Below are 18,739 nucleotides of genomic sequence, written 5' to 3'. Positions count from 1 at the left end.
TTAGGCATAGGGACAGTGTTCCCCAAGGCGGGTTATTATGTGTGAACAGTATCCTTTATTTTTGTTGTCTTTGATCATTGCTATTTTAATCTTAGACTCAATAGTGGAAGGGAGGGAGGCTAGGGAATGAGGGGATGTATTATAATTATGACTGATTGGCATTGTTGTATGGCAGAAACCAACACAACATCGTAAAAATTTTAAAAATATTTTTTAAAATTCAGCAAAGGGGGGAAAAAACACAGAGAGAAAGAACACATTATCCTTGGGAAAAAAAAAAAAAAAAGGTATCCTTTTAGTGAACAAAGCAACAGGAAGCAAAGATTAAAGTAAAAGATAACAGAATCGCATGGAGTAAATTGTCCCCTGTAACAATTTTAGCTCCAGTAATCCTGGTTAATGGGTTTCCCAGGTGACTTAGTGGTAGAGAACCCACTTGCCAATGTGGGTTTGATCCCTCATCCTGGAAGATCCCCTGCAGAAGTAAATGGCAACCCACTCCAGTATTCTTACCTGAAAAACCCAATGGACAGAGGAGCCTGGTTACTACAGTCCATGGAGTCACAAAGAGTCGGACATAACTTAGTGATTGAACAACAACAAATCCTAGTTAATGGGTAGCTGTCTTCTGAATGTATCGTTGCTCCTTCCGTCTTGTGAGTGATTAAACTGTCCTACTAGCCATTGGATAGAAAAGGAGAAGCTGGAAAATCTACAACCATTTCTTAAGCCATGACCTTGAAGTACTGGGTATCACATTCACATCCACTAATAATGTCCGTGTTTGGTTCTAAAGGTTGGGCCAGATCAACATAACTTTTGCCTGGCAAGATTTCTGTAGTCATCTCACTGTAGAAGGGAAGCATGAATTATTTAATGGATGGAGGGTGGTTTCTGCCACATCCTGTGACTACAGTATTGGTATTGAGAAACTTGATACTTTAATCATCACTCATATATTGGCCATTTGTCCTTGTGGTCAAAAGTCATATCTTAGTAATTTACAGTCTGCAAATCCCAACTATCTGCAAAATTCTTTTTTGTTTCAGTGTCTCACTGGATCAATCATTGATTTCTGTAACAGAAAAAATCAAACGGCACACTCCAGGGGTCATCTGAGGGCATTTAACAAGGACACTTTTATAAAGTTTTGGGAAGGATTAAGGGACTCATTGGAAAAGACCCTGATCTTGGAAAAGATTGAGGGCAAGAGGAGAAGAGGGCAACAGAGGATGAGATGGTTGGATGGCATCACTGACTCAATGGACATGAGTTTGAGCAAACTCAGGGAGATAGTGAAGGGCAGGGAAGCCTGGAGTGCTGCAGTCCATGGGTTACAAAGAGTCAGATACGATTTAGTGGCTGAACAACAAGAGCAACAAGGGATCCAAAAAGGGATGGTTAAATATGCATTGGTGAGTTATTATCACCCCTGGGCCTGAAAGGTTAAGGAAAAGATGTTTGTTGGAACTTTGTGGCCTATCTGATAAGATCATGGCCCAAGATATAGAATGTGCAGCCTTTGCCAAACCACAGCATAACAGGAGAAAGCCAGTGGAATAAACACCAGGACTATTCTCCCCTTTCACCTCATGAACATTGCTAGTACTTCCCAAAAGTTGAATTAACTGGAAATCAAAGGCCAAGTTTCCCCAGATATTGCTGTATATTTGAGTTCTGCCTCCCAAGGTCTATGATGGGACCAAGAGCATCTCTAGAAGCAAAAGGAAAATATTCAGCAAATTCTCCAAGTATTTCATATGATTTTTATGTGACCTGAGATTCTGACATAAAAAATAATGTGACTTAACTCCCTTCAGTCTTTTTCAGTGGGGCAGTTTCTTTCTTGAGGTGACAAAGAGGAAGAGACAATAAACATGAAAAATATGCATTAAGAGTCATGTCAGGAATGAAGAAATGGAACTTCAGTGACAGACATTAATTTCCAGGGGCTCTCGAATTTCATCCTCACTAAATATCAGGCTCAGAAAGATCTAGTTTGTTCCCAATATGGTATATTCTCTGATAAATCACTTTGGGAAAAGCACTGGACTCTCTTAACCAAAGATTAATATGTTACTTGTATTGCTTTTAATGTTTTTAATCATACTGTCTTATTGTTCCAAGTACTTTTGAAGTATTTATTGAAGGTCTTTTACATGCATTACTTTGATTATCACAACAGTTCTGTGAAATAGTTACTATTATTAGTATGTTGTAACTAAACTGCAAATAGAGGCATGGACAAGTCAAAATATTTACCCAAATTCATTCATGTATTAAGTGGAAGAGTTAGTATGTAAACTGGGTGAGCTGATCACAGAAACTGTGCTACTAAAATCCAAGCTATTCTGACTTCATGTACAAGATATTTTTGGTATGAGTATCAGAGAAAAAGAATCTTTGTAGGTATGGTTTGATTGGTTTACATTTTTTAATTATAATTTTTTCATCCACTAAAATATTATTCTTTACAATTCAGTCATATATAGTGATATAAAATCTGTGCTTTTCCATTGGGGATAGATAAAACACAAAATTGCAGAGATATGGCTGATCTTTGGAACTAATAATTTGATTTTCTCAATTATTAGTTCGAATTTGTACTCTCTAAACAGACAAGTGAAAACAGGAAAATAATGACATTATGCTCCAAAGCTGAATCTCAAGATATTTGAAGTAGCAGCAGAATCCTTAATATTTCTGTTTTTCCTCAGTGTCCCTCCTCCTGCCAAATCTGCTTGTTTATTGGTTATTTAAAGCAAAACAATCAAGTGTCTTTGGATATCAGAGTCCAGAGCTATAAAAGTTACACGTATGTGTGGAGTATTAATTGTATGCTTGGTACTCTGCTCAATGCTTTACACACTATATTAAATGATCCTCACAATTACTTTATAAGTAGGGTAATAATATTAAACTCATTTCATAGATGAATAAACTGAGTTTTAAAGAGACTAACCAATTTACCAACAGGCAGATAGGGAATAAGTTGTAAAGTAGTGTTTCTCAAGATGTATTAAAGGATATTTGTGTCATAATTAAGTTGGAGCACTTATTAAAAACATAGGACTCTGGGTTATCACAGAGCACCAAGTTGAGTTCTCTATTCCATATAACAGATGAGTGAAACTGGATGGGAGGGAGGGTCAACACGGAGGGAATACATATAGCTAATTCACTTCATTGTACAGCAGGAACTAATACCACTTTGTAAAGCAATTATATTCCAATAAAACAAAACAAGAAACAAAACTTTTTCTTCTCAGCCTTCCCACTGAGTACCATAACTATTTGTGTTTGAACTGTATGTTTTAACAAGCACATTAGCTGAGATTTTGAGAATCATGTTCATAAATTTTAATACCACAAATTTAAGAATAAAGAGTACCTTTAGGGAAGCTGTGAAAAGAAATGAAAATTTTGCCTGTTATCCTGTTAAAGGGTGCCTCTCTTTCCACATATCTATAAATATTGCATGAGTTATTCAGCAAAAACCAAACACAGGACTGTCAGGAAAAGAACTAGATAAAGCATTTGTGCCTGCTGTTCAACTAGCCTGTGAACCTAGCATTTACTCATTTTCAAGCCCCATTTGTTTTCTTGCAAATTTTTTCTTCTCTTGGACAGAAACTCATTGCTATTAAGTCTGACCAGAGGTAGACTTTCAATAGAAATTATATATTTGTATAGTGTTTTACTGATTGCTGTGCTTTCTAAGGAACTGTCTCAAACAATGAGAAGCAAATATTTTTGTTTTTTTTTATGAGCCAGGAGCTGTGCTTGAAGGCATAGAATAAAAATTAGGAACAACATTGCATTTGCTTTCATGGAATTTCAGATATAATTAATACTCTGAGGTTTTATTTTAGGTTGTAGGACTATGAGGTATATAATAGGTGTTATCTTATTTTTAAATATGAGAAAATGAAAGTTAAGAGGTTACATGACTGGTCCATGGTTGTACTTGGGTGATCATGCCATCTAAATTATTCTGATTCCATCCATGTTTCTAGAGACTATCATACAGATCAAAGTCAGTCAGAAAGAAAAAAAGAAATATTATATATTAATGCACATATGTGGAATCTAGGAAAAAGTATAGATGATGTTATTTGCAAAGCAGAAATAGAGACACAGATGTAGAGAACAAACATATGGACACTAATTGGGGAAATGCGGAGGGTGGGATGAATTGGAAGATTGGAATTGATGTATTTGCACTATTGATATTACATATAAAATAGACAACTAATGAGAACCTACTGTATAGCACAGGAAACTCTACTCAGTGCTCTGTGGCTACCTAAATGGGAAGGAAATCCAAAAAAGAGGGAATATATGTATATGTAGAGCTGACTCACTTTGCTGTACAGCAGAAACTAACACAACTTTGTAAAGCAACTATACGCCAATAAAAATTAATATAAAAATAAATAATTTTACTGGTTCCAAGTTTAGTATACTTTCTCTTATGTTATACTGTCCTTCAAACTTAGATATTTTGCATAGCTTAAGTCAGTGAAGCCCTAACTTTTCTTGTTTCAATGTAAAATGTATGTATTTATGTCTGAAGATGCAGTGAATCGTAGTATGAATATCTTGTGATAATTAGGAATGGAAGACAAGGAGAATGAAAATTAATGGAAACAGAACAATTGGGAAACAAATGATGGCTTCACACACTGGCTTCTGGATGTTTAAAGAAGGCACTAACCTGTTCCTCAGTATAAAGGGCTATATAAAGAAGGAACTACATGTTTTTGGTAGGATAGATACTACAAAGTCATGGATAATGACTCCAAGCTGAAAAAAAGGGAAAAATAGGCAATTCTGTGGCTAATGGTTCCTTCACCCAGATCTTTTATTGTCCAATCAAGCACTTATCCATGACATTCTGCCCCGTCTTTGCATTAAAGTAGTTGTTCCACCTTTACTATGCCTGCTTTCCTTTCACACATTAAGTAATGTCTATTCTCACAGAATGTAGGGTGAATTTTTCCATTATGAAAATAAGCACAGTTCATATTTTCTGTTCCAGTTCCAGAAAGCTTCAACCTGTAAATAGAAAAGGTAGAATGAGCTCCTTTGAAAGCTAAATAAACAATCAGCAATCAAACTCTGTGTCTGGGCTTCTCTGATGGCTCAGATGGTAAAGAACCTGCTTGCAATGAATGAGACCCAGGTTCGATCTCTGGGTTGGGAAGATGTCCTGGAGAAGGAAATGGCAACCCATTCCAGTATTCTTGCCTGGAGAATTCCACAAACAGAGGAGCCTGGCGGACTACAGTCCATGGGGTCGCAAAGAGTCAGACACAACTGAGCGACTAACACTCAGTCAAACTCTGTGTGAAGTAGTCTGTTGCACAAAGTGAAGATAAGAAGTATGAGGGAAAAAAATAAAAAGCAACATTCAGATCTTTGAGGAACTTCCAGCCTGCTTTGGAGTATGAAGTATGCACATGTGAATAACACAATAGCAATTTAATATATCTTAAGATTAAGTAGAAGTGAACAGTAGGTACAATAAGAGTCCAGAGGAAAAGATGGATGGGGATCTGAAATGATGAAAAAGGCTTTACTTTCTCACCTTTTCATGGAAGATCATGCTTTAGTTCTGTTTTGAAAGAAGGGCAGAATTTAGATTGAGAGAAGCCCTATCGGACAAGTACCTACACAGGGTGGAAATGAGCTCAAGGAAAAGTAAGTCGATTAGTTATTTTTGAAATGAGGATTTATGTTAAAGGGTAACAGATATAAGACTGCATTATAATTGCTTGTTCACTTGTCTATATTTCCTGCTACACTGCTATAACAAGAGGACAAAGAATGGATATTTATTAATTCATTTGCCTATATCTGTGGGATACCTAGGTGGCTCAGTGGTAAAGAATCCCCCCTGCCAATGCAGAAGACTCAGGAGACTCAGGTTCAATCCCTGGGTCAGGAAGATCCCCAGCAGGAGGAAATGGCAACCCACTCCAGTATTCTTGCCTGAAGAATCCCAAGGACAGAGGAGCCTGGTGGGCTACAGTCCACAAGGTCACAAAGAGTTGGACATGACTGAGTTAGTACAAGCACAAGCACGAGCATGGGATACCTGTTACATGCCAAACTTGTTCATGTGCTGCTAACAGAGGGACAAACAAAACATAAGGTCTTTTCTACTGGGGAACTTACATTTTAGTGAGGGAATGTTGGTAAGAAGCCAACAAATAAAAAGAAAATCTCAGAGACTGGTAAAAGTAATAATGGAACAGTGTGATGTGATAGACTTGAGTGGATGCGGTGGAGGGAGGCTAGTTTAGTTTAGTAATTAATGATGGTCTCATTGAGAAAATGATGTTTAAACAGACTTGAGTGACAACAGGGAGCCTGCCACGGAGGAGGGGATTCTAGAAGGAAATAGCAGGTACAAAACCTTAAGACCACAAAACATGTTTAATGTTTTGAAAGAACAGAGGGGTCACCAGTGTGCCTGAACTATTGTGAAAAGTCAGCAAGCGATAAATGTAAAGTCCAGATCTATGAAGAAGCTTGCTTGTACTCCTAGTACTCTTGAGTTCTGTCCATAATAAAAATTTAATAAGTATCTGTTGAATGAATTAATTAAAAATTAAGTAATGATCAAATTATGCAAGTTTGGGTTGTCAATTTACATTTTAAATGGAGAGACATTGCACAATGTGAACAAAGGTGACTGGAGATTAGAAAATCATATTTTTTTCAGATATAAACTTATTTATTTTAATTGGAGGTTAATTACTTTACAATATTGTATTGGTTTTGCCATACTCAGTGTAATTGTTCCTTTTGCCTGGATTGTCTGTAGAAGGTTAGAGCCTTTTGACATAGATTTTAGAATCCTCTTGTAATTGATAATGTGCCTGATTCTTGGAGACCTCTGAGGTAGAAAGTAAAAGTTGTTCAGTCATGTCCGACTCTTTGAGACCCCATGGACTGTATAGTCCATGGAATTCTCTAGGGCCAGAATACTGGAGTGGGTAGCCTTTCCCTTCTTCAGAGGATCTTCCCAACCCAAGGACTGAACCCAGGTTTCCCTCATTGCAGGTGGATTCTTTACCAGCCGAGTTACAAGGGAAGCCCAAGAATACTGGAGTGGGTAGCTCATCCCTTCTCCAGAGAATCTTCCCAAGTCGGGAATCAAACCAGGGTCTCCTGCATTGCAGGTGGATTCATTATGCACTGAGCTCTCAGGGAAGCCACCTAAGGTAGTAGACAAGGGAAAATGATACTGAAAAGTCAGAAAAAGACTCAAAGTAATACGTTCCAACTATAAATTATAAGGATGAAAATTTTGTTCTCAAAATATGTGAAGAGAATCAGATCATGCTACAAAAAACAAAACAAAACAAAACAAAACAAAACCAAACACACATGTAAAATGTTCAATGGTAAAGTTAAGGGTAGAAACAAGTGGGAAAAAAAGTATCAGGAATAGGGGTGGATTACGACTTAGATGAAAAGCAGAGAATGGGAGAGTCAGAAAATAGAATCTAATTGCAAGCACTCTCTTGTTAGGATTAGGGAGTAAGTAACTCAGTCATCACCTTTGTAACACATAGTACAACACAGAGCCACTTCCCAGCTTTTAAGTAACTTGTACTCAAGAGCAGAGAGGATCTCAGGAATAAAAATTCCTAGTTGTGCCTTGTGTCCTGAGTGTCCAATGACTTACACAGTTTCGGAAAGAACTGAGCCATCTTCCCACCTCCAGACGTCACTGGATTTCTGGCGGGACAATCCAATCCAACGAATTAATCCAGTCCTGCTATTGAGATATTGCTATTGCAAACACAAATAATTATAATGGTCAGAGTGTTTCTACAGTTCTTATAATGGTATAAAGGAAAAACTTCATGATAAGACTCTGGACGAAACAATGGATTATATGTCTATATTAATGCTAACTGATTATATTTGATATTTAGAATTATACCAAGTTTACTTGTTTTAGCATAAAAATACTTGTAGGATATAGGGAAAAACTGTAAACAAGATAGATAATATTCTAATAATCCTATATGTTTATGTTCCATCAATTGAAGGTTAGAATCCCAAATAAAGTACCACATATGAGAAGGAAAATGAAAAATACATTGTTGATGAAATTTTATATTCCCTAGAATTAAGCTCTGCTTGCTTTGGTTTCATTGCTTAGCTTATCTACAAAATCTTCATATAGAAATATCAATTTTTTTTAGTTGACTGGATAAAAGAGATGTCTTTCTCAAAAGGATGTACAAATGACATACATCTACAATTTTTTACTTTGAAATTATCTCTATTAACTGTACTATATGGGTTTCCCTGGTGGCACAGTGGTAAACAATCCACCAGCAATGCAGGAGACAGGGGTTTGATCCCTGGGTTGGGAAGATCCCCTGGAGAAGGAAACAGCAACCCATCTAGTATTCTTGCCTGGGAAATCCCATAGACAGGAGCCTGGCAGGCTACAATCCATGGGGTCTCAAAGAGTCGGACATGACTTAGTGACTAAATGCAGTAATACTTATTTATTTTGTTCATTGCCTGTTGCTCCAACTGGAATAATGTTCCATGAAGCTAAGAATTTTTGTAGGTTTTACTAACACACAGGTTCAAGTCCTGGAATGTGTTGAATTAATGGATGGATCAATCAATCAATCAATCTATGGGTAGCAAAATTAGAAGAAGGTCAAATGTTCACATGCTCGCATACCTCCCAGGAAAAAATAGATGAGAACATGCTCTTGGCAAATAAAAATGGCTTGAGCATCTTGGCAGGAACATGAAGCACAAGATGGCATTTCATGAGAGAGATTTCATGAGAGTCATTTATTTCTTAAATGTGAGCTACTTGTCATGTATCTATTAACTTTTTTTTCTTTAAAATACATCCACATTATATACTTCACTATAGAATTGACAGATAGATTCTACCTGAAGTTCTGCCCAAAATTCAACTATTTTTTATTCCTCCAAAATTACACTACTTCTTTTAATTGTACATCTTCAACATGATATTGGCCTATAGCAATAAGACTTGAGAAGACATGTTTAGTCTCTAATTAACCTTCTTGTAATAGAATTGAGATTTTAAGGCACTCTCTTATTTTGTCTGATTTGAAAGAAATTAATTTATCTGAGTATCTTCTCTATGAGGCTGAGCCCACAAGAAGAGCAAATATTTGGTACAGCAAGTTAGAATAATAGGACATACAAATGAGCATATATGTCACTGGGTTAATTTCCTCTTTTCTGGTCAGTTACTGGTTAAGCAAGGCTTCAGGACTCAATGGGCTCCCTAGGCTTTCTTGAGCATCTACCCCAAAACCAGAATCTGTCTGTTTCACTATTTCATGACTTTCACCAACTCCTCTGACATTAACAGGGGGCTAACCCTGACCACCTTTCTCTGGAGAAAATTAACTTAGGGCTATAGCTAATAAGTCTCCTGGACATGAGAGGAATATTTCCAATCAAAACCCCTCTGTTAGCATTATAGCTTGCTTGGCAGGTATATCCAGACTCTTGCAGCTACACATATGACTATTTACATCCTCCCAACTGTGAGAGGCATGGAAAGCCTAAAACATAGAGCCTTTTAAAGAGTTAAAAGTTATTAGAGTAGTGCTAGGCATAGGATTTCATTATTGGGCCAATGCTTGTTGCTAAGTTCCCATATCTCTCATCCACTGTGGACCTGGGAGTGCATTAGTTAACATAGTTGGAAAGTAAGAAAAACAAGTGTAGCCTTGGAATTAACCACATCAGACTTTTGAGCTAATTGGTTCTTTCTTGTAACTCACTGCACCTTTGTTTCATGAGAATGTAACTCTGTTTAATACTTTTTGAGGCTGACATAGATTAGAAATATAAGAAAAAACATTTTAAGGGAAAATAAGTTTTCTGGTTGAGAAGCCTTTATCAAAAGAGGGTCATAAAATGTTCACAGGCCTCCAAGGCCAGAAGATAATGTACACAATATTGTTTATGGGAAAGGTTTGCAGAGAAATCCTGGTTTCGATAAAGACAAAACAGATGTAATGTTTGTGCTGACTCTATGACTTTGCATCTTTTATTTCCCTCTATGTATAAGACAAGGTATAAAAGTACCTTTTAAAAATAAAGCTATTGAGCCTCGCTTGAAGAAGCTTGGTCACCCTGTGTTTTTCTTTTTTCTCTTTTTTTTCTCTCACTTTCTTTTTCAGGCTGATCCCTTGGAGCATAGAGGCTCCCTGCGTTCACTTATCTGCCCGGGTTTCTAAGACCTGAACGGGAAGACGTTCTGCGTCTTCACTCCCTCGGGAGACCGGGAAGGCACCTGTGGCCTCCGTGAACAGGGAAAACTTGTCTCGAAGTTTTATTGGCTTTCTATGTAAACCAAGGAATATCAGCCTCTTTCTCTCCTCTATTTTGTTATCTACAATATTCTTTCTTTATCTCTCTCTAAATCATCCGCCTACGCCGTTTTTCCTTCAGGTTCCCCTGGATCCTGCGGGGGCTGGACCCGGGCAGTTCTATAGAAAATGACTTGCCATCGGAGAAGGAAATGGCAACCCACTCCAGTGTTATTGCCTGGAGAATCCCAGGGACGGGGGAGCCTGGTGGGCTGCCCTCTATGGGTTGCACCGAGTCGGACATGACTGAAGTGACTTAGCAGCAGAGAATGGAAACCTGCCCTGTGGGTTTTGGAGCCAGACTTCCTGAGCTCAAATCATAAAAGCCCTTTTATGTGGGAACGTGGGAAATTGGGCAATTACTTTATTTCCTTGTGCATTAATCTCATCACTGTAAAATGAAGAGAAAAACAAAACAAAACAAAACAAAAACAAAACCAAAAAAATCCTTGTAAAACCGTTGTAAAGTTTGAATTAATAAATGCTTTGAATCAAAATAAAAAAAAAAGAAAAGAAAATGACTTGCCTAAATATTTGAATTCTATTGAATCTCTGTCTGCATAGAACCCAAATCATGATCTATTTCCATTTACATTTGATTTCATTTTAATATGCAAAAATGTGAATAATTACTATATTCAAATTGTGGGATAAATACAATAAACAATTTCTGCCTTTTAAAAGATATGTGCTTCCATGTATATGTAATGGCTGAGTCCCTTCACTGTTCACCTAAAACTACACAATGTTGTTTATGGGTTATACCTCAATACAAAATAAAAAGATTAAAAATATGCATATATGTATATATATATACACACATATGTAAGTGTCTCTTGATTGAAGTGAAAGAGGAGAGTGAAAAAGCTGGTTTAAAACTCATCATTCAAAAAATGAGTATCATGGCATCCAGTCTCATCACTTCATGGCATATAGATGGGGAAATGATAGAAACAGTGAAAGACTATTTTCTTGGGCTCTAAAATCACTGCGGATGGTGACTGCAGCCATGAAATCAAGAGACACTTCCTCCTTGGAAGAAAAGCTATGACAAACCTAGACAGCTTGTTAGAAAGCAGACATTAGTTTTCCGACAAAGGTCCATCTAGTCAAAGCTATGGTTTTCCCAGTAGTCGTGTATGGCTGTGAGAGTTGGACCATAAAGAAAACTGAGTACCAAAGAACTGACGCTTTTGAACTGTGGTGTTGGAGAAGACTCTTGAGTCCCTTCTGCAAGGATATCAAACTAGTCAATCCTAAAGGAAATCAACCCTGCATATTCATTGGAAGGACTGATGCTGAAGCTGAAACTCCAATATTTTGACCATCTGATGCCAGGAACTGACTCATTGGAAAAGACCCTGATGCTGGGAAAGACTGAAGGCAGGAAGAGAAGGTGTAATAGAGGATGAGATGGTTGGATGTCATCACTGGCTCGATGGACATGAATTTGAGAAAGCTCTGGGAGATGGTGAAGGATAGGGAAGTCTGGCGTGCTGCAGTCCACGGGCTCTCAAAGAATTGGACTGTCCAAGCAATTGAACAACAATGTTTTGACAAACTGTTATTGGGTAGAAGGGAAACTCCAATTCTTGGCTCCTGGCTTGCTCCCAAGATTTACAAAAAGGGAGAGTGCAGTAGTGAATGTGAATGTGTTTTGCTTGGAAAGAGCTTTTGTTAGAAGCTGTCAAAGAGGGAAATGTGGAAGAGGAGAAATGTTTTAAAATGTTTTCAACTGAGTCAATCCCGGTCTCCCAATTCCTCCCACCACCTCCTTTCCCACCTTGGTATCCATACATTTGTTCTCTACATCTGTGTCTCTGTTTCTGTTTTTCAGATAAGATCAGCGATACCATCTTTCTAGATTCTACTTAGCACAGGGAACTCTACTCAATGCACTGTAATGACCTGAATGGGAAAGAAATCCAAAAGGGAGGGAATACATGTATACATAGAGTGATTCATTTTGCTGTGCAGTAGAAACTAACACACTATTGTAAATCAGAGCAACTGTACTCCAATAAAAAATAATTTAAACTATTACTTTAAATTAATAAAACTATGTCTGGGAGAATCTGTGAAAAGACAGAATTTGCACCATGGTTCATTCAAAGAGTCAACAACTTAGCAAAAACTGAGAAGGCATGTTATGTTGGGATAACACTGATATTTATATTTCACAATCAGATTGAGTTTCTTTATACTTCCAGATTCTTTTTTGAATTCATAAATAGAGTTAAGGAAACTAAGAAATTATCTTAACTTTTGTTGCAGAGATAATACCAGAACTCAAAGTTTCGTTAGTTCTATTTAAATAGTGTCTACTCTCAAAGGTTGTAATTTTTACCGAGCTTGATGAACTGCTCAGATGAGAAAAAACTGGACAACATAGACATGTGAAAAAAAGAAAAATGCTGAAGATTTGTCTCCTTTGAGATTTATCTCCTTATCACTCCCAAGATATTTGACATAGAAATATCCTTACCAGGATGCTCTTGCTGGTGATCTTCACAAGAGTAGCATTTACGTCAATACAGTACTTCTTACTCTCTTCCCATGTCAGGTTGTGCTTGAAGAATCCATAGCAACTGTCTCCATAGTATCGCCAGTGTGTGTCACATGGGTTGCACTTATGACCTTGAGGAGAAACCAAGCATAGGATCCCTTTCATTCTGAATTAAGTTAACTTTTTCCTCATCTTCATTGTTTCCTGCATATCTCAAGATTCTTTACAGATAGCATCAAAAAAAAAAAAAATACTCCAGAGTTAGGGGAGATGAAGAGGTTAACAAACCATACTTACTTTCCTTTTGTCCTGATAGTTGTATTAAATCTTGGCAGACCTTCTTTACTAACATTTTCAGAGTTCCTGAGAGATTTTCATTCTCGGCTTGTAGGTAGTTTTGCTGCATGACAGCTAGATGGAAACATTAGACAATCATTTGTAATTAGAATAAAAAGTGTGATGCAAAAATGTCCTCTCTATGAACTTTAAATTCAGTAGAGTTATCAATCTATGAAGTATTTACTGAATACATATAAGTAGTGTGTGTGTGCTCAGTCACCCAGTTGTGTCCAACTCTTTGCAAACTAATGGACTATAGGCCACTCAGTACCTCTGTCCACGGAATTTTCTAGGCAAGAATACTGAAGTGGGTTGCCATTTCCTCCTCCAGGAGATATATGAGTAGATGAGTGCTGAAAAGTGATCAGGGTAAAATGGTAAAGTAAAATAATAATAATTAAAAAAGAACACATTAAGTACTGTGAAGAATGGCAGCTGAGGGTTCTCCAAAAATAAAAAATAAAAATAAAAAAAAAAGAACTGTCAATACTTGAAGGAGATAATCACAAGTAAGAACATGCCATGATTAAATCGTATGCCCAAAGTGGCTGTTTTGATTTTTCCTTGAACACAAACTTCTAAGTGCGTTTCACAGAGGTGAATGACCTCTATTATTATTCTTCCATGTAATACCAGAATATTCATTCTTGTTGTGCTCAAAGTACAGCGACATTGAAATCAATCAAAGGTGGTGAATGAAATATTCTAAAATATCTTATGGAAAAATAAACAGTATATGAACAATTATACATTATAAAGATTTGTTATTGTTTATTAGCTCAGTTATGTCTGACTCTTTTGAGATACCATGGACTGCAGCCCACCGGGCTCCTCTATCCATGGAATTTCTCAGGCAAGGATACTGGAGCAAGTTGTAATTTTCTTCTCCAGGGGATCTTTCTGACCCAAGGATTGAATCTGAGTCTTCCACATTGTAGACAGATTCTTTACCATCTGAGCCATCAGAGAAGCCCAATTAATTTAATCTAAAATTTAATTTTAATCAGAAGGTAAAGGTCAGAATTCTTCCTTACTGAGAGCGTCCTGGCCCCTAAGCATAGGATGATTGGTGTGGTGACAAATATACAAATAGTGACAATTAGGCTTAGTGACATACACCAGGACACTTCGGTATGTCACATCATTAGGAAAAAGTCAATACTTACACATAAGCCCCAGAGCCACCAGCCCAACAACCATCCCCATGCATAAGACCAGCAGAGCCAAAGCCATCACACGCCACAAAGGGGAGGAAGCAGGATCCACTGTGGGCATACAATAAAGATGTCAGAGGGCAGGCAGCATGGCATAGCTATTGGACAGCATCACCCCATCCCTGCCCTGTCAGCATTCTCCAAGTGACATAAACTGCTTCTTCGGTCCATCTTGCCTTTGCTCCCATGGTGATCACCAACAGTAAACACAACCTGCTCCATTCCCACTCCCACTGGACTTCTCTCTGAGTCAGAATGTAACTAGCTGCTAAGGTCTTGTGTGTTTGTATTTCTCTTTATTTTGTGCCCAACCATATAAACAATTGTGGTGATAAGGAGCAACTATAGAATCACACTCATTTGCTGACATCTTAGGAAATGGAATTTCTGAACGTTCTCTTCACTTATCCCCTAGATTTCTAGTCCCTCCACATTTAACTCTGTAAACCTTAATATAATGTGCCCTGCTTGTATTCTTTGTTGTTTATGTGAAGTGTGAAGTGTTAGTCACTCAGTTGTGTCCAACTTTAAGGATTATAGCCCACCAGGCTCTTCCGTCCATGGAATTCTCCAGGCAAGAATACTGGAGTGGGTTGCCAGGCCCTCCTCCAGGGGACCTTCCCAACCCAGGGGCTGAACCTGGATCTCCCACATTAAAGTCAGACTTGACCAACTGAGTCAAGGGAAGACCTATGTTGTTTATATTCTAAGTAAATCTATCTGAGTTTATGCAGATACCACTTAAATGCTGTTGGGAAAAAGGGTCATTCAGGAAAAGAAAACAAAACTATACCTTCTATCACTAGTAGAGAAAAGGACTCTAGGGTAGAACCATTTCAATAGTTCATTTTCAAGTTGCTGGCTCTGGGCGTTCTTACCTGAAGTCAGAGCTGGTTTTTGAGCTTTAATATTTAAGGTGACATATCCATCTTCATCCTGCATGGCTTTCCTTGGGCTGCAAGTGAGTTCAGTGTTCAATGGTTTCACAAAATTTGTCCACTCTGATGATCTCAATGTCTACCCGCCTGTGATTCTCCTCTGTTTGCTAAGTTGGAGCCACATGAGTTGGGGCACATGTTTTTTTGTTTTTTGTTTCTTTCCAGGAAGCCCTTAGATAGCTGCTCAGAGATACATGGACCTTGAACACAAAAACACTAAAATAATAACTTGTGGTAAAGGAGTAGATATGGCATTTGTTTCCTGTTTCCTTAGCTTCCATTCTGAATCTTCCATCATGTACATCCTTTCCAAGAACAAAAGTTCATGCTTCATCTTAACCTCAGCAGAATGCAAATCATGTTGTTTAAGCAGACTGACTTCTAATGAAAATTCATAAATAAAATATCATCAGATAAAGAGTTTATCTCTCTGTGATAAATGAGTCTGATATAATTTGATCTAAGAAGAGCTATATTTGATGTTCCATGGTCTTGTGTTAGAATGTCTAATTATGGCCTAGAATTCTTCTGAATTATTGCATCTTTTGCATGTAAAAGTTTTTAAAAAATCAAGAAATCCACATGAGGCAGGATTTATATGGGTTAGGTTTATGCAGCAAAGGAAAACAATCTAATACAGTGAAATAAAATAAAATTGATATATTGTCTTTTAGTAATGTTTTCACTTTAAACCAGGTTTTCCTGGTAGCTCAGATGGTGAAAAAAAAAAATTTGCCTACATTGCTGGAGACTCTGGTTTGATTCCCTGGGTTGGGAAGATACTGAGAGAAGGGAATGGCAACCCACTCCAGTATTCCTGCCTAGAGAATCCCACTGACAGACCAGGGGGGTCTCAAAGAGTCGGACACAACTGAGAGACTATCAGACTTTCACTTTAAATTGCCAGTAATGATAACTTTAACAATAGGCTGAGCATCTCTTGCTTGGATCTATGTTTCATGAGAATATATTTGCCTTTATTTGTATCTATCAAGTGTGGTTTTGTGGTGTTAGAAGTATGTTGGGTGAGTACAGAGACTCTCAGGGTCAAAGGAGGCCTGATAACGTTAGTCTTAATTCTGCTTCCTCTCTCTACATACCCCATAAATGCAAGCTGAATTACTCAGCAAAAATTAAGTGGAGAACTGCAGGAAAAAGTGGTAGATAGATGCTTTTCTTTTCCCTTCTCCAAAATCCAGAGGTTTGCAGAAGTTTCTCAGTCACCCCACAAGGCCTGCCACTGACACTTTATTTCTACTTGCATATTTTTTTAGTAGACTCTTGCTTACCTATTTTATGCATAGTAGACTTAGCAGCAGCAGCAGCAGCAGCAGTGTATATATATTCCATAACTTTTTCATATCTTTTAAAAATTCTTCTCTACTTGAGTAATGCTCCTTCTTCTCTTGGCTTAGGAAAGTACAGCTGAAGTTTTTATTCCAAGTAGCCTGATGAGTTTGCATTTGGAATAAAAACCTTTGTTTAATATTTTAGAGATTTATTTTTACATAAATTACCTCTTTTTAAAAAGTCCTTATTGAATTTGTTACAATATTGCTTCTGGTTTGTTTTGGTAATGATGGATAGAGGATGTGTAAAAAAGAAAGAAGGAGAAGCCAGAAGGAGGAGAGGAAGTCAGAAAAGTGGAATGAGTGTTATTTTTTATGGCAGAAAGTGAACAGGAACTAAAAAGCCTCTTGATGAAAGTGAAAGAGGAGAGTGAAAAAATTGGCTTAAAGCTCAACTTTCAGAAAACGAAGATCATGGCATCTGGTCCCATCACTTCATGGGAAATAGATGGGGAAACAGTGGGAATAGTGTCAGACTTTATTGTTTTGGGCTCCAAAATCACTGCAGATGGTGACTGCAGCCATGAAATTAAAAGACGCTTACTCCTTGGAAGAAAAGTTATGACCAACCTAGATAGCATATTCAAAAGGAGAGACATTACTTTGCCGACTAAGGTCCGTCTAGTCAAGGCTATGGTTTTTCCTGTGGTCATGTATGGATGTGAGAGTTGGACTGTGAAGAAGGCTGAGCGCCAAAGAATTGATGCTTTTGAACTGTGGAGTTGGAGAAGACTCTTGAGAGTCCCTTGGACTGCAAGAAGATCCAACCAATCCATTCTGAAGGAGATCAGCTCTGGGATTTCTTTGGAAGGAATGATGCTAAAGCTGAAATTCCAGTACTTTGGCCACCTCATGAGAAGAGTTGACTCATTGGAAAAGACTCTGATGCTGGGAGGGATTGGGGGCAGGAGGAGAAGGGGACGACAGAGGATGAGATGGCTGGATGGCCACACGGACTCAATGGATGTGAGTCTGAGTGAACTCCGGGAGTTGGTGATAGACAGGGAGGCCTGGCGTGCTGCGATTCATGGGGTCGCAGAGTCGGACAGGACTGAGCGACTGAACTGAACTGAAAGTGAATAAGTTAAGTAATGCGTAATTATCAGATGATAACTGTAACAGAGCTTCTGTTTACACACAAGAGAGAAAATGAAAGGGGGAAAATGTATTAGATCACCTTCACAACACTGACTGAGATGTTCATCATGCACGTGTGTGCAAAATCCCTGTAAGAACATTAGATAACAATCAAATGGAATGTACATGCTAAGTCACTTCAGTCATGTCCGACTCTTTCTGATCCCATGGACTGTAGACCATCACGCTCCTCTGTCTGTGGGATTCATCAGGCAAGAATACTGGAGAGGGTTGGCATGCCCTCCTCCACATCTTATCAAATGAAATAGATAAGATTTGAAGAAAAGGCACGTTGCATAAGAAAAGAGAAGGAAAGGGGAATGTTTATCCGAGCGGGCACACATCTGACACAAAGCTAGTGAAATTTGGAGTATGCTGTATTCTGTGTTTGAGGGATGTGAACTGATCAAGCATATTTGAACTGAAAATTTATGTCATAGTATATTGGGATACAAGGCATCCTATTAAAATCACTGTAAAACTTACATTTCAAGGACAGTTAACCAGTCAGTTGAATGTGTATCCACTGATCACTGTGTATATGTCTTAAGCACTGTTCTATTTTCTGGGGGATTAAGTGGTAAAAGAAACATATGAGAGTTGTGTTCTTATTGAGGTTATGTTCTAGTGGAGGGTGGTGAATGCAGATAGCAAAAGAGGAAAGAAAGGAAAGAGCTAGACTATTTCAGATATCACAGGGGCTATGAAAAGAGTCTTATAATAGAGCCTTACTGGTGAGGCTTCTGGCAAACTCTGGTTGTGCTCATTTGAACTGATTTGTTTAAACTCGACTAGAAGAGGGCTGGAGAATTGCACAACATTTTTCCATTTTTTAAACTGAAGTTCAGTTGAT

General features: G+C 37.9%; 1 protein-coding gene across 1 annotated transcript; it reads right to left on the bottom strand.

Annotated features, from left to right (window-relative positions):
- Positions 1-4,834: 4,834 nt before the first annotated feature.
- On the bottom strand, positions 4,835-15,506 carry CLEC1B (C-type lectin domain family 1 member B). The gene is made up of 6 exons (XM_040235133.1): positions 15,341-15,506; positions 14,415-14,513; positions 13,207-13,320; positions 12,889-13,040; positions 7,700-7,806; positions 4,835-5,058 (listed from the first exon to the last, which is right to left on the bottom strand). Exons 1-6 carry the CDS (start codon positions 15,402-15,404, stop codon positions 4,914-4,916), a joined length of 681 nt encoding a protein of 226 aa, XP_040091067.1. The 5' UTR covers positions 15,405-15,506; the 3' UTR covers positions 4,835-4,913.
- Positions 15,507-18,739: the final 3,233 nt, after the last annotated feature.

This window comes from Oryx dammah, unplaced genomic scaffold (genome assembly GCF_014754425.2).
Source record: "Oryx dammah isolate SB20612 unplaced genomic scaffold, SCBI_Odam_1.1 HiC_scaffold_29, whole genome shotgun sequence".
NCBI classification, from domain to species: Eukaryota; Metazoa; Chordata; class Mammalia; order Artiodactyla; family Bovidae; genus Oryx; species Oryx dammah.
This window is presented reverse-complemented; position numbering and strand designations above follow the sequence as displayed.

What these genes read in the sequence shown, in the direction of transcription:
- CLEC1B (XM_040235133.1), bottom strand. Translation starts at nt 15,404, where the DNA reads ATGCAGGATGAAGATGGATATGTCACCTTAAATATTAAAGCTCAAAAA. An exon ending in GGTGGCTCTGGGGCTTATGT is followed by an intron (nt 13,321 to 14,414) that starts GTAAGTATTGAC and finishes GTTTCCATCTAG; the next exon opens with CTGTCATGCAGCAAAACTAC. An exon ending in ACTATCAGGACAAAAGGAAA is followed by an intron (nt 13,041 to 13,206) that starts GTAAGTATGGTT and finishes TTTCTCCTCAAG; the next exon opens with GTCATAAGTGCAACCCATGT.